Consider the following 24,851-nt stretch of genomic DNA (forward strand, 5'->3'; position numbering starts at 1 on the left):
GTCCTACCTCTATATATATATATCTATGGGACGTTATTTCATAGAAAATTCATATTTCGTTCTAATATCCAACCAGGTCATACGAAAATAAACATTCAATTGGTACATCGTTATCGATCGCATGAAATATTAGATATTGTATAATGTTTACTTTATTCTCAGTCGCATTTCATTTTATTGTATAGGCGATTTGCCATCAGAGCTCATTGGCAAATCGACGGTTGTAGGTTCGAATTCCATTCGGTAAATTATTTTTATTTCCCCGCTCCGGTAGATGCAGTGCGGCGTTGAGTTACGCCACTAAACGAGCAGTGTCTCGAATTGGAGCGGGAAACGGAGAAGAAGCGAGAAAATGAAAATATTTAATATTTAATTCTCTCGAGTGAAATAAAATCCACAACCGTCGCGTTTTCAGTCGCATTCTTGTGCCTCTGCGCCATAAGGCCTCAATTATTAAATTAAAATATATGTATCTATACTAATATAATAAAGCGGAAGAGTTTGTTTGTTTGAACGCTAAGATCTCTGGATCTATTGGATCGATTTACTTTGTTTTTGTTTTGTATGAAAGCTGCATTCTTCAGAAGTGCTATAGGCTATATAACATTACATTACACATATATACTAATATATTTTAAAGTACTTTCTAATTTGACATGCAATTTATTCTGCCATGTTAATAACAACCGTCGCGTCGCTATGCAACCGCGTTCTTTACCGCGTCATTTTGATATTCATCCTTATGAAAATAAATATAATAGTCACTTTTAGCATTTCATTTAGATTGAAATTATATTTCTATACAAATTATATTCTTATATTTCAAGCAGGCGTAGCCGCGTCCGGGTCCGCTAGTATATGTATAATATTGAATATCATGTCCAATAATATGATACCTCATTTTAGGTTTATTAACTAAAGTATCATGATACTGCAAGATTTCATTTAAAGAAAACTTTACTTTGTAAATAAAAAGAAATTCTCCCCTTTTCTTCCCCCCCCCCCCCCCAACGCAGCTTTAAACTGTGTGTTGAATATTAGCTTGTGACCATAGGAGCAACCCAACTACCCCGAAGAGGACCCGGCCCCGCCAGCCGGTACGTTAGCAGAGGCGTGCGCTACCAACGAGGTGATGTGTCAAATACACCAAAGACCTCTCGTTTACCAGGTTGATTATAGTGTCTATTTAGTAAAGATTGGTCGATCTACACAACACGCCCGAATTTAAATGTCAAACTTTTGGTTGAAAATTTTCGAGGGTAGTTGATACCTATTTACAACGGCAGTGTTATAGTGCTTCAATAGTACTATAAAGACCAGCCAATCTTCTCTATGCAGACGCTTTAAGCATGGCTTTTGGATTTTTTGTTTTGTTTATTGATATTGAGGACAAAAGTTTTTCTTTTTAATTTATCTTGTTTATGAATAAATATTGTGGTGTGGGTTCGATTTTCACTCAGGAGAGAAAGTTATATAGTTAATTTCCTTTTCTTGCTTTGGTAAGTAGAAAAACCGCGACATTAAGTTCCGCCACTCAACATGCGATATTGTTCGTGTCTTGAGACTAGGTTCCCTGTACTTACCCTGCTATATGTGGGATACAACGAGGATTTAAAAAATATATCTCATAATAATATAAATTGTTTATCAAAATATTTTACTTAAAAACTTTTGTCCTCAATCATATTATTATCGTCGCGTAACTAGCTTGGTAAAGTTTACTTGACAACGTACTAAAATGTATAAAATAAATAATTTACGTTTTCGTTGCTATTAATTTATAGTAGTAATTTATTAAAAAAATTATATAATATTTATTATAACTTATTTCATATTTAAACAATAAATTATTTAAAAGAAGCTTTAAATAATGCGTTAATCATTTTACGTTTTCATATATTTATGCTTCTGATCCCAATTGAGCTATGCGACGATATTAAACCTAACATTATTGATACTTATGCGATTTATATACTTATAGATTGATAGAAAAAAAAATACAAATTCTTACAAAAATAATGCCTTCAAGTTTCCTATAGCTTTGAACTAAAAAAAATTAAATATATCTTTTCAGAAACCCATATATTTATTTTAATGTATTTAGATTTAAATATAAATAGCATAAGTAAATGTTTTTATTGCAACTTGAATATTCTAATCTTCATGAAAAATATGGGTGCGGGTATTTTTAAATATAAAATAAGGCATTTTTTAAAGATTTATCAATCGCTTTACAATACTAATAATAAATAAATAGTGTGGTATAGGTGAAAGTTAAGGGATGCTTGAATTTTTGAACTTCATTTTTACTTACACCTTTATTAGTTAGTGTTTTTAATTTTTTTTGCAAGGCAATGTTGCGACTTTTTTTTTGTTTTATTATTTATTAATGCAATAACGTTTTACAGATTGAGCCACCCTCTGGCAGTACGAGGCAGAGTCGCGGTCGGAGGTTAGTAAATATATTTATATACAATTATGCTACAACGTTAATAAAAGGGTATCTCATTTTAAGACCTATAAAAAATCAAAGTAAATATGCATTTGAACATATTAAAAATAATGCTTCTTTGTAATTTTAAATTAATTATACCAATCTAATCCTATACCGTTTGCCCTTCTCCTTAACTGTTGTTAGTGCGTGTAACTTGGCCTAATGTTTTTTTTTTATTATTATTAAATAAGACAGTTTCTTCTCGTTCTCCTACTCTTTTTTTCTTTTGTGTTTATGATTTTTACTTATAGGATACTAGTGGGCCCGGACGCGGCTACGCCCGCGAATATATAAGCCTAAATATCTAAAATAAGTTAAAAAATTATAATAAGTGGAGATTTATTATTAGAAAAAATATCTGAGTATCCGAAATGAACAAACAAAAGAAGTAAAAGTAACTAAAGTTTGGCGTGCGCGCGTCCTAAACATTTTTCTATATTAAATAATTATTAATTTTTGCGAACAATATTAAATAAAATCCCAAATGATTAAAATTACGATATTTTAAGTGCATAACATCGGTATGGATAACCAAACTGAGATAAATTAATTATAAGCAGCAAATAATTACATAAAAAATAATAGTAATTCGAAAATATATAAAAATTTACAAAATCATCAAAGTCATCTGTCCGTTCGCGTCGGTCACACTATACCACTCGTAGGCTAGGTCATTTGGAATCAGTGACATCTTAATTATTTATTAGAATGTTATACAGTAAACCATAATTTCAATCTAGATGAAATGCTAAAAGTGACTATTATATTTATTTTCATAAGGATGAATATCAAATTATAGAAATCATCTAATTTTTGTTAATGTATACAAATCTATATCGGCGCGCGCCATGTACGCGTTAAGCAAACTCACTTTGGGTGACGTTTTCTTAAAACAACAAACTTTGCAAGCCGTTGCTTAGCAACGCGTATCGACGATCGTTATTAACATGGCGGAATAAATTGCTTGTCAAATTAATTATTTTAATATATTGGTATATATCGAAAATATTACTAATATGAGAAAAAAGAAGTATCCTATGTTCATCCCGGGACCCTCAAGTATCTCTATATGAGTATTTTATCACAATTAAATTAGCGGTTTGGCCCTGATTGCGTAAAAGACAGACAGACAGAGTTACTTTCGAATTTATAATATAGGTATGGATTTTTTTAACTTATCCAGGCTACAGGAGCCCTTCTTAAAAGTTTTGGTCTAGTCTTTAAAGTGTACTTCAACACGCAATATTCGCTGAACCTGAATTCGCCGGAAAGTCTCCCTGCTCAAATTCAAAACAAACATTTACTTAAACATTCTGCAAATGCAAAAATACTTAAGTATTATATTCTCAAAGAAAGTTTTTGTAGTATGTAGTATGTTGTAGTAGGTATATAGAGTGCGCATTTTTGCTCTTGTCTTGCAATCAAGTTCTACCGAGGCGGATATCGATAGTATAGACTAGAGTGATTTGTTACTACCAATTTGATGTCCAACGACGCCGCCATGAAACCCTCGCAGTATGACAGCGTCTGACTCTAAACGCGATGGTTGAGGCTTCGATCCTCACTAGAATAATATCAAAAGAATATAATTTAAATATTACACCACCACCACCCGGAGATGGACTTCCACCACTCTACACGCTACATTTCAAAAATGTATCGGAAAGTGGATAAAAGAATATGTTAACAGTAACAAACATTTTTCTCCTTTCCCTAGCATACGTGCAATGCGCTCGTCGTACCACACGCCGCCGGCTGACTTCGGCGAGATTGTCGAGCAATTGCACAATCTCGACGCCGAGTTCGCGCCCTTCAGGGAACTGTACGTGAGGACTCTGCGCCAAGTTAATAATCCTCAAGTAAGATTTAGTTTTATTGTTTCTTTTTTTAGTGTTTATTTTATATAGAAACCTAATGCACACACCATGCCTTAATATCTAAATAAACAACGTTAATAATCATTCATCATAAAAAATCATTGGGTCGTTATTGTGTAGACAGGAAAAGGGGCGTGGATTATTTTATTTAGCTAGAGCTGGTTGAAGAAAGAGAAACGAATATTCTCTTACATTAAGGTACTAAGCGTAAAGATATGTTGTGTAATTTTATTTCTTATCATGTTTTAGGTTGCTTTATCAGCACGAAATTTTTTAATCACTATAGCAGTGATTAATAAAATAAAGTATACCTTATAAACAATTTAGACTAGGGGTGTAAATATAAACATAATTTACGTGTATATAAAATTTCTAAAGTGGCAATATATTTTACTGGTATGGAAACAAGAAATATGGTTTCACTACCTAACAACCATAAAGGGTTGAATCTTATGGGCTGATACTGGCGTTGACGTGGATTGGACTTTATTGTATCACAGTTTTCTTCAGCTTGAGTTTTCTTTATGTATCTCTATTTTTTTTAATAATAGTGAAACATTTTTTAGTATAGCTCTACAGCTTTACCAACATATGTACTCGTATAATCTAAAGTGGCAAAAATGGGACTATTACATTTGCGTTATTTGGTGATACGTTCAAAATTATGTGTTGCCTCAAGTCTACAAAAGATTCCACCTGGGTTTAACCCTCATATGGAGAATGTCTGTACTTTTTGTTACACGCTGTATCCCGCGGAGTAGGCATATTTTATTTATTTTAAAAAACTTGATGTAGTAAGACGAAGCGAGTCCTAGTTTCCGCTATCAAATTCACAATGTATATAAAACGGCTAGACATTGGAAACACAGATGTTTCAATACAAGATTCTCACAGCAATCAACCGTTAAGGAGAAAGTTATTCATTTGTAGATCCAATTGGAGGAAGAAGAGCTTCAACGTCGTCAGCGCACCGCGGAGATTTCAGCAGAACTGTACCACAGCTTCTCGCATGCCTACCATCTTGTCTCCGACATTGGTCTCCTGATGACGCATGAAAACTCCCGCCTTACTTCCGAAGCATTAATGCGTACGCCGTTCCCTGTTCAAGTAGGTTTATGTATACGTTATTTGTTAATTTAGTCCAAATTTGTATACGGAATATATTTTTTTAAAGAATGAGTAAAGTATGGCAATGCAGATTTTAATATGTTAAACGTTTCTAGTCTGATTAGGCAAAGCATTGACGTCCATCATAGAATATTAAAAGTGTAAAAGCGAAGCGAAGACAGATATTCATCGTAAGATCATGATTACGATCTATCACAATTTAGATTTCCATTTAACTCTAGGTTATCCATTTTAATGCAAATACTTAGATCATATAAATAATATCAGTCATTTAAAGTTACTATAACTCTTTTTTTTAATAACAATTTCTCTAGACACACATAAACGTAATACAATCCTCGACGACCCGTCGCGCGCCTCACGAGGCATCAAGCTCCAGCCGAGCTGTACCCACATCACAGAGAAGCCAAGCTCAAACTCAATCAAATAACCAACAAACAGTGAATATTAATGTACAACCTGATCCTATTACATACCAAGTGGAAATAGAAGCAAGAGTTCCGATACCCGTGAACCCGGATAGCCAAAATCAGAATCAGCGCCAAAATCAGAATCAGGGTCAAAATCAGAATCAGCCTCAAGCTCAGAATCAGAATAATCAGAGTCAGGGTCAGATTGATCAGAATCAGAATAATCAAGATGGACAAGGCAACCGTCGTCAAGTTATGCTTGGTAAGTGCTTTGTATATATTATTTGTAGGACAATGAGTTTGGATGTCCTTTTATGATCTAGAATAGGTTTTCCAGTAGATTAAAATATGTTTAATACTATGTCTAAATCTCTTATAGTGTCTGATTATTTAATATATATATATATATATATATATATATATATATATATATATATATATATATATATATATATATATATATATATATATATATATATATATATATATATATATATATATATATATATATATATATATATATATATATATTATATGCATAACCAAACATGACAATAAATTGACCATAACTTGAGTTACCTGAAATTTATTTACTACCAAAATATACGCGATTAGCTCAACTAATTTTGAACCCATTTTCCCGCAGATTTTGAGAACCTATTCCGTGGTATGGGCCAAGCTGGTACGCTAGGTGGTGTGGAAGTGGTGATGAGTATGGAGGAAATACCGCAAGGTGCTGCCGCTGCCATGCCGCAACAGGACGTCGGAGCTGGTGGGCCTCAGCTTTTTGGCTCTCAGAGTTAGTTTGGAAATTTGGATTTACAGTGCGTTCGATAAGTCGTCCCCGATCTGTTATAGGACAATAACCAATTAATTAAATATTTAATATTGTTAATTACAATTAAAGCATGTCCAACTCTGACTTTGAAAGAAAATAATAAAAAGTAAGAAAAATAGCGGTTTGCGACTGATACTTCCAAGGTTGTCACGACTAGTCGACTGTTCTGTACATGGGAGATTTTTGTTGTCTTTGTTATATTGGTGTTATAGGAAGGGAATAGGTCTAATAAACAAAGTAATTATTTTTTATAGAATTAATAGCATTAACTGTTTTATCTAATATTTATTTAGTAATGGTGACTATATTTTTATACCTGCATTTATTACTTTGTCTGTACCATTACACAAGTTACCAATAATTAATATGAGCATTATATTTCTTTAGTATACCTCGCCCAAATGCCGTGGGGTGGTGGACCGCCGACTGCTGAGCTCCTGCAGAACATTTTGTCGTCAGTAATACGACAAGGCCTTGTTCCTGGAATGGAAGGAATTTTGCACGCCCATTTACAGCAAATACCTAATCCAAACATAAATGTTAACCAAACGGCCGAACACCAAAACCAAAATGGCCAAGATCAAACTGCCAATGGAAATCATGGCGACCATAATGCTGACGCCCAAGCAAATTCACGCCAACCTGGTCAAGGTCAAGGTCCAGGCCAAAGTGGATCCAATAAGACTGGCTTAAATCAGGCAAGCATGAGTCAGGCTGGTACAAGCCACGCAGGTACTAGCCAGGACGGTTCTGGATCAAAACAAGATGGATCTGGCCAGAGTGGAGACAACCAGGCCAATCAAGGCCAAGGACAAGAATATAGTGGTAACGGAGTTGGCGAAGGCTCGAGTAACCAAGGTGGTTCAGACTCAGGTGGCTCAGGCCAGGGAGGCTCAGGTCAAGGAGGTTCAGCCCACGGAGGGCCAGATGATGGCTCTGGCCAGAGTGGAGACAACCAGGCCAATCAAGGCCAAGGTTATGGTGGTAACGGAGCTGGCGAAGGCTCGAGTGGCCAGGGTGGTTCAGGCCCAGGTGGCTCAGGCCAGGGAGGCCCAGGCCAAGGAGGTTCAGGCCACGGAGGGCCAGGCCAGGGTGGGTCGGGACAAGATGGCTCTGAGCAGCGTGAGCCCTGTTGGCCTAAAGCCTGGCCTGAGTGCCGGAACGGTCAAAGTCAAGATGATCAGAGCCAACCGGGTCAAAGCCAGGCCAGTCAGGACCAAAACAACCAGAACCAACCAGGTTCTGCTCAACCTCAAGAACAAGTAAACGGCGGCTCCAGCGATCCCAATCGTAAGTATAATGTACATTCAATTAGTAATATTACATTTATTACAAGATAAATTATATTCCACTGTAAACGCTGTTTGTGGGGTTAATTCCCATTCTTTAACACGAATTTGATTTCATCACTCTGATTTCTAAAAGATAAAGCGAGGCGTTGTGAACCGCCACTAAAAACATTCTCGAGTATGGACGGAACTAGGTTATATTTTCCTAACTAAAATGAAACGAGAAATTAAAGAAGTATAAATGAAATAATGTTTACATTTTTAGAAGAAGAACCTCCTCGTCCCCAGTCGGTGTCGTTACTGAACTTGATATATGATAGATTCTTGCCTTGTGACAGTCCACACGCTAGACGCCAGTTGCAAAGGCGACGGTAAGTTTGTTTTGTAAATTAAAAAAAATAGGAATATCGTTTGTCAAATTTTTGAATTAATTTATTAGATTAGTAGTAATTTATGACGTCACCACTATTAAAATTTTCATTCCTAGATTATTTTAAACAGTAAAAATACGTAATAATTATTTAATTTTTAAGTTCTCGTCGGTTTTATATTTTTTTATTAATTAATCTTTTATACTAATTAGTTTTAACAGAGTATGAGGAAGTTTTGATTTTTTTTGTACTTTAACAGGGAGGATACTCTTAGAGCAGGTGGTCCTAGATTACGCGATAGCAGCACAAGTCGTATACAGGTAACTTTTTTTATTTATATATTAAATCTATGTTTAAATGATATTAATAATTTATAAGTTATACGCATACATATAGATACCAATCACGTAAACACCTACTACTACAAAAATACTACTAAAGGTTAAACAACTTTGAACTGTATCGCCAATACCTACGACTCGATTTCGGAATGAGGCGTGTGCGCCGGTGTCCCTTAGATAGGTTTATGTGTGCGTGCGTCGTCCTTAACAAATAGCGTTTTATTTTACAACGATAATTTTATTATTTATTTTATTTGAAAAAAAGACTTTCATTTTTTCTTTTTTTTCTTTTATAGTATAGTTAAAACTGTGGTTTCATTTAAAGTGTGTGTTTTATATTTTAGAACAACGTAGAGACTTTGTTCGAGAGGTTCGACTGGAATACTATCAATGAAGAGTCACTTATGATAGCTGCTTTCTTGACTTTGGTATGTATAGAAATAATACTTTATAATTTAAATTTTTATTTTGATAGCATGTTTAATAATAAAAATAAAAGAATATGTTTATAAAATTTTAAGTGTTGTAAATAAAATTTCAGTGTACGATCCCACTACATTAATATCTATATATTATACATATTGTTTTAGTATCACACTGTATTACTACATATAGCAGGACAAATAGGCAGAAGGAACCTTGTGTTAAAACACTTCACTTCCTAACTTTTATGTCAATTTTCAAGGCATTGCCTGTTAAGTGGTTAGACTTAATGCCGCGCTTTGTCTCATTTCCAGAGCAAGGAAATCAGCCAATTATTATTCATTCCTCCTCATGGAAATGCAACCCACAACATTCGTGAAATTTTTATTTAAATTTAAATTTCCATTTCTTCGCTCTGGTGTCGAGGCAAAAAGCGCGGCGTTGAGTTCTGCCACTCAACACGCAATGCCCCCAGCATTCAGCAAAAAGTGGGGAACGGAGTGTCTTAACACTAGGTTCCCTCTGTCTACCCTTCAGTGTTCGAGATACAGCGTGAAGCTGATTTATTTATTTATTTGTAGCGTGAAGCAACCGCATTCTCCAGTGGTCGTACACTGGTACCAGCGGAGCTGTTGCCACTACGACGGAGGTTACAGCATCACATGCGGGAGATAATGCAAGGGGATTACGAAGTCGGTACTCAAGATCAATTGGCCGAATTGATATTTGCCCGCCATGCCATTTTTATAGCTAGGATGGTGGGTTTTGTTTATATTTTTATCTCTTTAATATGTTATTCCATAGTTAGGACAAAATACTAGAAGAATAGTTTTTTTTAGAAAAGTCATATAATTTTAAGGGTATTTGAATCCGTGTCTTTTGGAAACTGTATTAGTGTTTCGATCACTAAGCAATACACTTTCATCAAGCCACGTGGAATCTCTCATACTATTGTTACAATATATTTGATGTTTTTATGTTATTTTTGTGTATACTGTTTTGCTATATACATATATTTACTTTAATTGTAATTGTACTAGATTAATTCCGCGAAAAATAGAAAATAAGATATACAAAAATACTAAATAATTAAATAATATATAACTAAATAATTCATAATTAAATATTACTAACAAATAATTTGTCCGCTTTTTTTCACAGCAACTAATAACACCGATACGTCCAAGCGTGGACTTAGTGGAGTCGATGAAAGCGGTGGTACTCCGTTTCTTAAACGAAGCGATGACTGTACTAGAGATGGAGAACAACGAGATGTTTTCTAGACGGTTCCGCATAGTGTATCCTAGAATGTTTTACGAATTGTGTGGGGTACTGTCGTACTGCTGCTTGGAGGGCATTGAAGGGTTGAGACGGATATACAGATCTTTTATTGTGAGTATTAGGTTTTGAACTATTGTATTCTTTTTTATTCAATTTAGCTTTATGCTGTATCTTACACATAGCAGGGTAAGTAGAAGGAAACTTCTAAACCAAGTGTTAAGTTCTACATTCCCATTAAGACACTTACGACTCAACACCGCGATTTGCCTCTATACCAGATCGAGAAAATGTTTTTTTTCATTACCACGAATGGAATAAATCTAAATTGAAATTGCTCTTCTATATAGAAGAAGATGCATTATTTGTTTGTCGTCGGTTCGATTTCCAGTCGGGGAAATAATTTCATTTCCTCTCAGAGGGAACAAGACAGCACGGCGTTAAGTTTCGGCAACACGCAAACACGCAATTTCTCGAAAATTGGGCAGTGCGTGTGGAACAGTGTCTTAACACTAAGTTCTCTTAGCACTCGTTGACGAGAACCGACTGACGCTGGAGCGTAAAGTGAACCTCTGGAAGGGTACGCTTGAGAACGGCGGTCTTAAACTAAATGTGTCGAAGACAGAGTACATGGCCTGCGGGAGACCGGACTCGAGCACCGTCCCAGAGCCAGCCGTTAACTTGGAAAAGTTCAGGTACCTTGGATCCATTGTGCACGAGTCTGGAGGCGTCGATCACGATGTCCATGGCCGGATAAGCGCTGCCAGGGCCAAATGGCGGGAGGTCACTGGTGTGTTCTGCAATCGCAGAATCGCAGAATACCGCCCAAGCTCAAGGGGCTGATATACAAGAGCATCATCCGACCGGTTCTTTTATACAGCAGCGAATGTTGCCCAGCACTATTTCGGCACATTCAGGAGCTTTACGTCACGGAAATGAAGATGCTGAGGTGGATGTGCGGCGTAACGCGGTCTGACCGCATACGCAACACATTCATTCGAGGTAGTCTTGGGGTCCGTGACGTAGCGGATAAGCTTCAAGAGCGTCGCCTGCGATGGTTTGGCCACGTTACGCGCCGGCCTAAGAACTATGTCGGACGCAAGTGCCTTGCTATGCCAGTTCGTGGAGCGAGGCCTCCCGGACGACTACAATTGATGTACCCTAACGTTTGCGAGGGGAATTGTACGTTCTGGCTTAAATCAGTAGCTTTTATAGCAAATGAAAAGAGCAGGAAATGTTGACACTTTAACAGTACTAGGTATATTTGTCAGTTGACATATTGTAGTACAGTAGTCTCCTAATTGTATAGTATTTATATTTTAACATCATATTTGGCAAACTTTTTCGCAGAGTGACCTAATCCAAAACATAGACGAGCCTGTCCGCGACCTCCTCTACAGCCTCGCCATGGAAAACCTGAACACGGCTATTAGTCGCATAGAGACGAACAAGGTGCACTGTGCCCAGTTTATACGGCGCAAGGGCAGCTCTCAGGGCGATTCGTCGGTAAGTTATTTGTTTCTTGTTTGTTTCTTGTTTTTTTGACCAAATGTCACGGAATATATGTGTGTGATATTTTTTTTTATTTTCGTTTTATTATATATAAAATTCACGACGTCAGCTATTTATCATGCGAAATGGTTTCTGTAGTTAAAAACCAGAATTGTTTGCGTGTGATAGTGATTTTTTTGTTAATGAGTATAAATTAAATTATTCATTTAGCTTGCAACAACTTAAATGGTAGATTCTCATGGTACAGGAAACCTCGTCCGAAACGGCCATGGACATAGTGGATGCCACATTTTCACAATCCGAGGCCATGCAGCGATCTCTAGACGACATTGAAGAATTTAATCCTTACCCCAGCGAAAGTCTACCAGCCGGCATAGTACCCACTATAACGACTCTCGTCAACGGCACTTCGCGAACACCACCCAATACACCCACCACCATTCCAATAGTACCCACGGTTACCACTGTTCCCAATGTGTCCACTTATCAAATCCCCACTAGAACTCATTCAGTACCGATAGTACCGACTGCACCCATTACACCTACTGTTTCAATGGTGTCATCCACACGCACCGCCCCGGGAACGGGTTCTGTACCCATTGTGCACACAGTACCCATGGTACCCACAATATTCGTACGTTCCCCTACCCCCGTATCCCCAATAGTACCGGCTTCACCTACAATACCCAATATACCCATACCCAGTCTCCTCTCTCCGCAAAATTTAGAACGTTCTGGAGCTTTCGCAATAGCCTCGAATTCGAACCAAGTACAATCGTCTGCAGCCGCTTATCCAAGAGAAAGGTAAGTTTCACCACTATTATTAACCATTTTATATTTAAAAAAATAATTTAAAGCTTTGAAAAAACGTTGTTTGACCTAATCGCGTTGCACTTAACATATAAGCAAATTACTAGTCTCCTTCGATCCTCTATAGCGGCTATCGGTGAGTTTAGGTTCGATTAAGTGTTTTAGTATCAGTGACTAGTGACTAGTGTTCATTTATTTTGCGGTGTAGTAAGATAGATTTGTTGACTGTGTAGTGTCTTCTTCGGGTGGCCACTACCATCTGCACTACAGGAGAGGTTTTAATTAAATATGAATACTTTCATACTATTCTATACTCTTCTAACACTTAGATTAAGTGTTTGGATTTCTATTAGAATATATTTTTTTGATATATGAAAAATTCCCTTTGATGGTTTTGTTATGTTTGGTTTTGTTGGATGATGATGTAACTGATGCCTCAGTTTTAATGTCAAATTAACAAGATGGCGTCGCCGCGACAAATATACATATATTTATTTTTCTATATATAATATTTTTCTGTCGCGACTTAACACGGTTGGTAATGGCGTCCTTTCGTTCTGTTTATATTGTAGTTGACATATTGTATAATTATTTCTTAGCACACCGATATACATTATTGTACCGTACCATTGCCGTTGCATCTCCACACCATTGGTTGCATACTAGCTGGAGATAGGTAAGTGCTTTGTCATCACACAGCCATTTTATACATGCATTTACGATTTCTACATATATAGGAGTGCTGAACTAGTGTTATGACACTCTGTTTTCCACTTACAGCTCAGTGGTCGAAACCACAATCGTCGCCTAAATCAGACTATAAAGCCACAATGTGCCGCTGCGCCACGACGGCCTTTTGACATTTACATATTAAACATACAATTATACGTTATACACTCATGTCATACATACTCGTACGACATGTATAACAAGATGCACAAAAGCCCATCCTTACAGATTTTTTGTGTAATTGTCTAATTGTTGTGATTTTGGTTTGCATAGGTTTTTTCAAAATTGGTTAGGATTTGTGCTTTTTGTGTTTTACGCAATTTTATAGGAAGAAAGAGGGTGGACACGTCGAAGACATCACTACAGTTATTTTTGCTGGTTATAGACATTGTTTTTGTTTATATTGTCTAAAGTAAGGCGTCTAATTTCAAGTACCGTAAGACGTGTTACTTGCGTCTCAGCGTTGTATAACTCAAATACTAATATATAGTTTATATTAGTGTATATATTGACATTCGTTTCAACCAATTGGCAATAAAATCTGAAATAAAAGAGTCGCTATTATGATGTTGTTGCATACACATATTTTATTTCGCCAGCCAAGTTCAAATTTCAATTTCAAACCCCAGTCTCGAGACGGCGGAGATGCCCGAACATAGCGACCACGATTCTAGTTCCACTTCGGATATGTCGCATCGATCCCGTCCCGGCAGAACGTGAGTGTCACCGTTGCACACTGGCTTTGTTTTTTTTTTCTACTTTGGTTCGACGTCGTAAGGGCCAAATTGGTCTTTATAAGATTTTTATGTCTATTTAAAAAAAAAAATAAGTTGTGAAAATTGTTCGATAAATAAAATATTTATTATAAAATTAAAACACTATATGATGATTATATCATGCTGTCGTTGTATTTCTTGTATTTCATCTCGTATTCCATATTCGACTTCTATGAGAATAAGGCAAAGATATAAAAAAAAAACGATTTTACCGATAATTTAGTGTTATACTGCCTTTAAAATTGGCCCTTACGATTTTTTTTCTTTTAAAACATTTGACTTTTATTAACAATATTTTTAAATGTTCATATCTGAAGTTTATTTTTAAATACTATTCAAAAAATATATTCTTAAATTTCTTTATTTCTTAAATTGTACTTACTGTACCTACAATTGAATACCGTAAAAACACAAATTGAAATAGAAAGAAATAGGTTATTTTCTTTAATTTTTATAATTTCTATTGAAATTGAAGTAAATTTAGTAAAATAATGTAATTTCGATAGTTCGGGCCATCGGCCGTGCCCCTTCGTAGAGAATTACGATGATTATTGGGATGGCGCTCTTTATCGAGGCCGGCGTACACGCTATAGGTGAGATTATATTGTGTATGAGTTGTTTTATAAAGAAAATAATATGGAAAACATGGTAAATATACTCAAAACACACATTTTGACAGGATTTTTTTAAAAGTAACAATAACCAAACTATGAAAAGTTAATCAAACGATAATTCATTACAAGGCTGAATGTGTAGTCTAATGTGGGACTGCCTTAAGTAAAATTACGTAACACTTAGACAAAATTTAATATATTAGGTCACAAGAATTATTCGTGAAAGTGATATAATCTTACAGTATTATTATTATTTTCATAAATGCTCATATATTGACCAAGTGCAGTAATCCAAGTCCATTTTTACTAGTATTTATATCGGTTTAGTAAACAAGGTCATATTTTGTAGCGCTCCGTCTACATCATCGGCGCCACTACACGATATATATGGATTCGACGACAGTATGTCGGAGTCCCAGTAAGTTGAATACATTACATAAATGCATATAATATTATATTCAAGTATATACATATATTTTTAATTTATTAGATTAATGGAAACGCGTGATTTTCTTAAGTAAATCGTACTTTGTAGAGCATCGGCTTCGGCGTCCACTTCGCGGTCTTCTTCGCGTCCGTATGAGCCCCGTGGACGCTACAAGTGAGTTAATGTATTCGATGTCGTTTATATATAAATATATATATATCATATATTTATCAAAATTTTGCACTAAAAGATAACAAGATACACATACATGTATACGTTCAAAGAAAGTTATATTAGATGTGTTTTCTTACTTTTATTGTAATAAAAAAATATATATTTATGAACTGTTTGTTGTTATCTTTATAATAGGCTTTACGTTTGCAATACGTTTACGCTTACCGTTTGTTTACACGTTTTCGTCCGGCTGAATGTCCGCTTTGGTATTTATTTTCAGTTGATTTTTCATTTGCGTTTTGCATTAGCACTATATAAATATATTTATAATAATTAATGTTATTTAAATTGGTATTTAAATGCAATTATTTGTACTTGTGCAATCGTTGTTATATTATAAAAAGAACAGTCAGAAATATTTTAATCACAAAGTAGTGGTTACTTGTCAAAATTTTACATTTTTCATTAAAAATTATATCGTGTCGATGTTTTAAACAAAAATACAAACGAATTGGCGAAAGAAAAAAATATAAAAGTAAAAAATGTAAAGAATATTTCGGGCTATATTTATTTTTGATCGTGATTAGTACAATAGAGCTTGGTTTTATATTATAGTCTACCTCGGTCGTCGCGCCCGGAGCGCTCGTACGACAGCCACCGTGGACGACGCAAGTGAGTAATTATATGTATAGGTTTATATATGAGTATAGCAGTTTTATGTGGGATAATTAAATGGAAATATTATTCGTTTCGAAGATTTATTTAGTATTTAGTGAATATAACGCGTTTTTTCAAATTTGCACTATTTTTTATATATATATATTTTTTTTCTTCACAAAAAAATTCCATCGTTTTTTCTGTTTCGGCATTTAATAATCTAGTTTTTTTTTTAGTAAAGGACTTGCGGTTTTTAAGTTGGTACGTTTCTTTTATTTTTGAGATTTTCAAAATATACAAATGCTATGCGTAAAATACTATGCGTAAAATAGTATGCGTAATATACTAGGGTATAGGTATATTTAGATTTAAAAAATCCAATATTCGTAAAATTTGTTTCATAGCGCTACATCCACGGTTACTTCGACGCGCTCGGACCGTAGCTATGAAAACAGACACAATAAGTGAGTTAAGAGATTACTATGTCGTTTACTTGTAGAATAATAGAAATTTATAATTTTATACAGTAATTTAGATTGTTAATTAAATAATATTAATCCTTATAATTCAGTCATAATCTACTGAATTGATTTTGATTTAAAATATCCCTATTGTGACTACTAGAAAGTTGGAAGGGGACGGAGGGGACAACTGACCTACCTACTCTCTGATTAATTAATAAAGTAATAATAAATAAATAATATAAAATAATATAATAGCATAATTCTTACTTTACCCACGGTACATACTTCGTAATTTATAGTGCGTCGGCGTCCTCGTCGTCTTATCGTTCAGATCAGTCCCACCATCACACGTATCGTGGGTATCGTGGGCGCCGCACCCATCGTGGATCTAAGTAAGTCCATTGACAATTTAAGTGCTGGTATTTTGTATCTATTTGGATGAGGTTTCAAATTTTGTTAATTTAAACGATTTATATTGGTAATTGTTTGACCTAATGAATATGAAAGCAGCAGAGAATTATCATTACACAAAATCAGAATCTTTACGTTAACCTATTCGTTACTGTTATTTCGTCTTAATAAGATATGGTAAATGAAACAAGTCTAACTTATTTCACTTTATGATAGATGAAAATGGGCTAAAATGGTTTATTTGATGAACGTATCCTTTAAATACTTTTTAAAAAGTCTATAATTAAGCAGACATTTGTTATATAAAATATGATGACTCCATTGATTTTAGTAAAATATTTTTTATGTAATTTTTATAAAAGTCAAATATTCACACTCGCTTTGCTCAATATAAAACCTGTAAAGGTTTCCACAAAGTGGAGGCTGAGAGTGGTCGTGATACTCGTATATTTTCAAGTAACACACCTACATAACTTAATACATTAGATGTTTTCGCTTTATATTAACTGAATGGGATCTACAGACTACGATATGTTCAATTAGTTATGGAGCAGCTAGTCTACATCTTACAATAAACTTTAATTTAGTCAATTAATTTGAAATTCTCTCACTTTGATATTTATAAGTTTGGCACATCCACAATCGTAACAGGTACAATTTCAAGGTTATTTTTTCTTTGAGAGATGGACATCTTAAGACTTAATCTATATTTGTACCTATCTTAAAAATTATAATAACATTCAAAGACGGTAATTGGCTATAAAAAATATTTTAATAATTATAAAGTAAAAGCTCATATCGTTTTTTATGTAAGCAATTTTATTAGTAAAAAAACTAGTGACAAATTTAAAATTTGTTACAGATACCATTATTCTACTGTTTATGACTTATTAACATATACCCACAGACATTTTTCATAAACTACTACCTGTATTTTTTGCACGGAATATACTTAAATTAATTAATAATCAATTTCATTGCTGCCTAAATAACATTTACCTTTATTTTGATTTTTTTTTTATATAGCTTTGGGGTCTATGGAATTTTAAATTACTATTATACTATTTAGTATGCAACTGACGCAATGCGTTGAAAATATATTATGTTATATATAACAAGTTTAATCTTTTAATTGTTACATAAATAAAACGGTATTATAAGTATTTATGCCTAAACATACTTCTATTAGCCATCCTGGAACATCTCGCGGTTCCCGTTCGGATGTTCACGGCAATCTCAATGGTCACAACCACTACCATTTTAACGGAAGGCATAACAGGTGAAAATATTTATGAAATATTTAAAGTCCTTGCAAATTTATTATCGTATGAAAAAAATCCTATGATATAATATTCCATATTTCTACTTTATTGTAAAGAAAAATAATTTTATATTATTCTAGTAGTAAATTACATATTTATAGAGGAAGCTCGGGTAAATGTCCTTAACAATTTAGGCTATAATGGAAACACCAATATAATATATATATACGTTCGTTATTGGGTTAGCTGGTTTTTTTTTATTTTATTTGAACAGCGTTGAGACGTGGAATCCTGATGATGTAGCAACATTCATTTAAATTAAATATAAACAATAATACAAATACTTGTGTATGCCGTATTTATATATTTAATTATTATATCCATAACAAAAATCATGTGAAAACAGTTTAAAAATATCTTAAATATATTTTTATAAAGTAAAATTTTAAAATATTATGATGATCTTTTATAAATATTTCTGAAATAAACATTAGAATATGAACAGCATAAAGCTTTGACAATAATTTGACTACAAAAATGTATATACTGAAAAAGTAATGAATCAAAAAAACAAACACTAACAAAAAAATGTTAATTTATAAATCAATCTGCCTTTTCCTATCAATATAATATTGCGTTTTTGTGTCTTATTTTGTTATTGGACTTCTTTGTTATTTAGATTTGCTTTTAGAAAATTTGTCGGGCACCTACCGCAATTGCCCGGACTTCCCCTATTATGTAGAGCAATCCTTATAATTATAACGCTTTAAAAAAGCTGACTAAAGTAATTACAGCTTTGTAAATCTTGTTATATACCAATTAATCACGTATAAATAACATTTTATCGATCGTCATATCGTCATAAGATTCGAGTCGCTGCCTTTTATTTTAATTTCCATACATTTACACGCTTAGCGCGCACCTGGCCGGTCGCCCTGAGCGCCAGTTGATTGGAAACAGTTATGGAAGCATAAGGTAAATGCGTAAGATTTTTTTGTAAATATATAAATTATTAACTATTGTGTATATAAAAATATTTTTTATCTAAAAAGAGACATATCAACTTATGCATATATTTTATAAACGTTTAGAACTGTTTCTAATACAATTTAATACTAGCTATAGCTCCGATGTCCAATATCGGCTTGACCCGCGGGCCAATGGCATCGTCCGCCGCTCCTCGCACAGGGGCAGAGCCCGGTAAGGCCAAATACCACATTGTAGGACCTATTTATGAGGGTTGCCAGGTTGTCAAACCTAATAGCTGGATAAACCAGCCTTCCAGTATGGCCGGACATTTGGCTAAAAAGGCTGTACGCCATTCATAGTTGAGAATTTCGAGTTCCAAAATTGTACAACAAAATCCAACTAAGTCTTCAGTCAAAATTAACAACAAAATCTGACAACGGACGGCCTTTAATTTTGGCAAGAGGCTTATCAAGACACCTGGCAACGCTACCTATAACATAGGTGCATGTGCGGTTGTTGTGTGCGATACACTAAATATGTCGTATTTAAGTACTTTATCGCTTTTTACACTCTTATCACATCACTTTGTTTTATTTTCGGTCTTCGGGTCTCTTATTTTTTATTGAATTGTCTAGATTTTTATATCGATCTATCTTACTACATCGGACCTTAGCATTTACACTGATTTAGCCTTATTTTAGACGTTTGTTTTGCCTTTTTTTTTAACAAAAAAGTTGCATGTTGATGTGTTTTTTTTTGTTGTAAATATGTTTTACTTATATATGTGGCATTATTAGGAACAACCATCGAAACAACCACACCAACGAGAACAACCACAACAACCCGGCGTCGCCCCCGTCGCCCGATGATGGCAGTAATCTAAGATTCGTAAGTATAATAGAAGTGAAGTGAATTTTGTAATACATGCCCAATGTTTCGACATTTATTTAACTAAACGTGTTTGTTTGTAGCTATCATTTATCTTAAAACTGCTTACATTTATTAAATTGTTTTACTAAGAATATGTGGTATTAGCTATATTTGGCTTAAAGTCAAGCTCTAAGCTCGCTTTGTCATTACCAATCTATATAGACAGACTGTTTTGCTATATTCTTTCATATATATATATTTATTTAAGATTTTCATAGAGTATTTGTAGGGTATATTTATGTTTTATCAAACACGAAATTAACGATTTTGCTAAGTTTCTACTGAACGGTAAATTAAACAATTCATTTACCTATGTTATACATAAGACTACTGTGTAAAGGCCGTAATTGTTTTTTGTTTTTAACATTCATATCTGTTTTTAAGCTAAAATATTAGCAGTCATCGTCGGAATTTTAAAGGTAATATATTAATTTGACATAACTACGCAGCTTTTTGCGGCTCTTGTACAAAAGTATAGTACTATGCTTTAACTAGCCTTACCAGTAGGTATCTGTGAGCTGTGCATCCGTACCGTGTCGATGTGTAAACTATATAGTTGGTGGGGGTTCTATTTCTATACTGTTGTAGGTACCACCTGCGCAGATAGCGCAGCACTGGGGCGAGGACTGGGTACCCACTTTCACTAGGGACTTGCAGCGGCAGAGCGGCTCCTCCGAGCCTTACAGCGATGCGTACCTGTCCGGCATGCCGCCGAAGAAGCGGCGGTGCGTGAGACAGTCGCGACCGCCTACCACTCTGGACGGACTGATTGGTGGTGAGTTTCAATCGTTTTATTTGGCAACATTAGTTAAATTATAGTTAACTATTATTATACAATTGTAAATAAGTAGCAGATTAACTTTCTTTTTTCTTATTTATTTATTGTATATTAACATATAAACTGAATATAACAGAGAGCGTAGGCGAGATATCAGAGCAACTGACGTCCCACTCGGAGCTGCGCGCGGCCTTTAAGGAGCACGTGCGCGCGCTGGCGAGGGCGCGCGCCGCCGCCGACGACGAGTACGAGCCGGCGAGGCTGGCGGCCACCGCGCGCTTCCTCAGCCAGCCCAGGTATTACCACGAACTATGTGTGTGTATTGTTGTATCCTCTCAATTCGTGTTTATATTATCTATAATAATATTCTAGTCGTCTGACTATGTCTAAGTCTTCTGAGCTCTAGAAACCCCCATGCTTGCATGCTTTCTGAGATTAGCACGCTTAATCAAACTAAAAATTCAGAACAAAAGTTCTGGGGGTTTCTAGAGATATTTTATTCTGGGGTGGTTCAAAGCTACATAAATGAATTTAAAACTACAATTGAATATAATATTTCAATTTTTCCCATATTCAGACCCAGCACGCAGAAATCAACAGAGAAGCAACCGAGCGACAACGAATAAGGCGATCCTGTAGCGTGGGATGGTTTTATATATTAAAATAAGTCAAAAAGTTAATTCATAGTTTGTCGCTTTACATCTATTCTCCTCTAATGTGTAGTACGGTTGACGAGTCGTGAACTTTTGCAAATTGTACACTCGGGAAGAAAATAATCAGAATTAAGAAAAAATCTTAAAATTAAATCTGCACAGCCATCTACAGGTAACTTGAAGACGACCAAGATTCGTCGATCGTGCTGTACTCTTAACTAAATGTTATTATGTTCTTACCTTACTGTAAAGATTATACTAATATGTCTATTTGGTGACCTGTTTTATGAGAAATGTCGTTGAATATGTACATACATACTGATATACTGTAGTGGAATTTGTTTATTTTTTTGCTCTTTGAGTTAACACCATTTAAAAATGGACCCAAATTCGTGGTTCTAAATTTATTTATATATAAATTTTATCAGTAACCTATAGAATATTAATTAATTGTAAATAATATGAATATATAAATAATAATAATTCTATGAATGTATAAATAATAACAATTTTAATAATACTGACGAATAATATGTTTAAACGGTTATGTCTAAAATTACGATCTGTATCAATATTGAAGTGGAAACTGATAAATACACATGTACATATAATTGGTAAATAAACACCACGATAATAGCTAAATAAAATTCCGGTTTTAAGATTTGAATTTCTTTGTATTAAAATTTTAAAATAAGATTATAGTTAATTATACAAATAATAATAAATGAAACAGGTGATTAAATCGACATTAAAACATTTCAATACAAAAATGGCCTTAATTTTGAGCTTTTAATGAAATCGTGTGAACTATCAGCCTAATATAATATACGGGCAAATAGTACGGCCATCCGGATGACCTTCGCGATTTTTTATATTTTGTAATTTATTTATAATTTTTAATTTATTTTATAATTGATTTTATTTTTTTGAATTGATTTTATTTTTTTTATAATTGACGAATTTTTTTTATTATTATTACCATACTAGCGGACGCGCGCAGCTTCGCTTGCGTATTTAAGGGTGAATTCTATTAACCCATGAAAGAGTCTAAATTTCAAATTTTATAAAAATCGGTGGCGATTTAAAGATTTTTCCATACAAACTTTCAACCCTTCATTTGCACCCTTAGGGGGTGAATTCTAGAAAACCATGAAACGTATGTCCAATTAAATATTTTTAAGAGTCTAAATATCAATTTTTATAAAAATCGGTGGCGATTTAAGAATTTTCCCATACAAATTTTCAACCCCTTATTTGCACCCTTAGCGGGTGAATTTTAGAAAACCATGAAACATGTGTTTAATTTTAATTATATACGTTTAAGAGTCTGAATTTCAAATTTTATAAAAATTGGTGACGATTTAAAAAAAACCTATACAAACTTTCAACCCCTTGTTTGCACCCTTAGGGGGGGAATTCTAGAAAACGATGAAACACGTGTTCAATTAAATACTTTTAAAAATCTAAATTTCAAATTTTATAAAAATCGGTGCCGATTTAAATGTTTTTCCATACAAACTTTGAACCCCTATTTCACCCCTTTAGGGTTAAAATTTTTCAAAATCCCTTCTTAGTGGATGTCCAGATTACGAAAGTAAACTTTTGTCCAAATTTCAAGTTTCTACGCACAGCGGTTACGGCTGTGCGTGCGTCTTACCTCAGTCAGTGAGGACAAGTCCTTTTATATATATAGATTAACTGATTTAATTTACTTATTTAATAAAATTTAATTATTATTATATTATATTAACTTTTTAACTTCACCCGTAACTTAGTGATAGAATGTAATAGTTTTTGACACAAGTAATTTCACCTGAAATTGCTCCCGTAATATAGAAGATGGACTTCAAAAAAATGTACAAGCAATGGAAATCCGTTACAAAATGGCAATGTAATATATTAATATAATTAAAAACAATAGTAGATTCAAGTAGTGAAATGACCTTAGGTCTTTGATTGGTGTTTCAATTGTTTTAATCATAAAGAAAATATTATTATATTATGAAATATTTGTTTAGACTCTCATTTCAATTGATTTTTTTTATGTAAACTATTATTTATTGATTATTATTATTCTTATGTTATTATAAATATTATTGATATTATATATATTATCTTAATCATGTAAAAGCTTGAAATGCTGATTTCTAATACTAATCTGGATAACCTTTTTAAGATTTTTTTTAATTTAAATGATTTTCCATTTTTAAAATTAGCTAAAAAAATTTTACTATCTGTATGTCATTAAAAAAAAACATTTCAAGCTTGCCTAGTTTCATTCTCTTAGGGGAAACCTCCCCTATATATATGTCACCGCACGATTATAAAAATCGTTAATTCATAATTTTACGCGCGCAATTATTAACTATCGAAACTAAAGTAAACTGTTTAAGCGCTGGTCGCCCTTCAAAGCGATAACGCGAAGCAATACGCGTTGTGAACACAGAGTTTTGTTGCGTTTGACAATGTCGGTTCACAAATTATCGATATATTACAATTTCGCGTTTAGCGAATGCGTAAAATTATGAACTGATGGTTATATGGTGACATATATATAAGTATATATATATACTACAATTAAATAATATAACCAATTATTAATTATAAACATTATTAATTATACTTGATGTTATCGATGTTCTAAGCTCAATGGGTGTTAATTATATTTTGAATATTATTTTGCAAATTTCTTGTTTTTTCCTTAAATTTCCTCTTTCCATTGATCGCTGTATTCAATGTGGGGCTAGCTAGCTTAGATATCATTAGGTAAATGTCATTTTTTTCTAATTATAGTTTTTAAAATGCCAATGGCTTAATAAATATTATTTTTTTTAATGAACTAAAAGGTTATATAATTTTGCTTGTAAGTCTTGTTTTATCGACGGACGTGGGTCTGGTACAGTTGAAATATGCATACCTCTTGTGGTTTACGTTTTTAAATTGTTCTATAGCTCATATTAAATGTGTAAGAAGCAAATGGTGTTTTATTTTTACATTTTATAGGTAATTAATTTTTTTGTGAAATTTTGTTAAACTTTTTGAATTGAGTTTCAATCTACAATTACTAAGTCAGTAGATGCACTCTAAATGCATAGATTTGACGTATAATGAAAATAAAATGCATTTTTGGCTGATTATTAAATTTATGAAATCTTGATAATATTATGCCTAAACATTAGTAGCCTAATAAATTACCTATGACCTTGAAAATAGGAGTGACAAAAACGACCGAGGGA

General features: G+C 33.8%; 1 protein-coding gene across 17 annotated transcripts in view; it reads left to right on the forward strand.

Moving 5' to 3' along the window:
- LOC146527327 (uncharacterized) overlaps positions 1-24,592 on the forward strand; it is a 30,157-nt gene extending 5,565 nt beyond the window's left edge. The window contains exons 5-32 of one of the 17 annotated variants that reach the window (XM_085206797.1): positions 1,055-1,168; positions 2,409-2,452; positions 4,212-4,353; positions 5,302-5,478; positions 5,814-6,171; positions 6,556-6,708; positions 7,135-8,037; positions 8,302-8,407; positions 8,667-8,727; positions 9,093-9,176; positions 9,753-9,929; positions 10,333-10,563; positions 11,800-11,955; positions 12,209-12,765; positions 14,130-14,216; positions 14,783-14,869; positions 15,240-15,308; positions 15,426-15,491; positions 16,107-16,163; positions 16,553-16,612; positions 16,912-17,004; positions 18,213-18,302; positions 19,201-19,260; positions 19,405-19,485; positions 20,052-20,142; positions 20,773-20,959; positions 21,099-21,258; positions 21,540-24,592. In XM_085206797.1, the coding sequence (XP_085062923.1) occupies positions 1,055-1,168; positions 2,409-2,452; positions 4,212-4,353; positions 5,302-5,478; positions 5,814-6,171; positions 6,556-6,708; positions 7,135-8,037; positions 8,302-8,407; positions 8,667-8,727; positions 9,093-9,176; positions 9,753-9,929; positions 10,333-10,563; positions 11,800-11,955; positions 12,209-12,765; positions 14,130-14,216; positions 14,783-14,869; positions 15,240-15,308; positions 15,426-15,491; positions 16,107-16,163; positions 16,553-16,612; positions 16,912-17,004; positions 18,213-18,302; positions 19,201-19,260; positions 19,405-19,485; positions 20,052-20,142; positions 20,773-20,959; positions 21,099-21,258; positions 21,540-21,588 (4,500 nt within the window). In that variant the 3' untranslated portion in view covers positions 21,589-24,592. The remainder of the gene's footprint in view (positions 1-1,054; positions 1,169-2,408; positions 2,453-4,211; positions 4,354-5,301; positions 5,479-5,813; positions 6,172-6,555; positions 6,709-7,134; positions 8,038-8,301; positions 8,408-8,666; positions 8,728-9,092; positions 9,177-9,752; positions 9,930-10,332; positions 10,564-11,799; positions 11,956-12,208; positions 12,766-14,129; positions 14,217-14,782; positions 14,870-15,239; positions 15,309-15,425; positions 15,492-16,106; positions 16,164-16,552; positions 16,613-16,911; positions 17,005-18,212; positions 18,303-19,200; positions 19,261-19,404; positions 19,486-20,051; positions 20,143-20,772; positions 20,960-21,098; positions 21,259-21,539) is intronic. The other 16 variants (XM_085206799.1, XM_085206800.1, XM_085206801.1 and 13 more) reach the window with 16 other exon arrangements.
- Positions 24,593-24,851: the final 259 nt, after the last annotated feature.

Source organism: Heliconius melpomene, chromosome 21 (assembly GCF_056956725.1).
Source record: "Heliconius melpomene rosina isolate 202511_hmr_F chromosome 21, ASM5695672v1, whole genome shotgun sequence".
NCBI classification, from domain to species: domain Eukaryota; kingdom Metazoa; phylum Arthropoda; class Insecta; order Lepidoptera; family Nymphalidae; genus Heliconius; species Heliconius melpomene.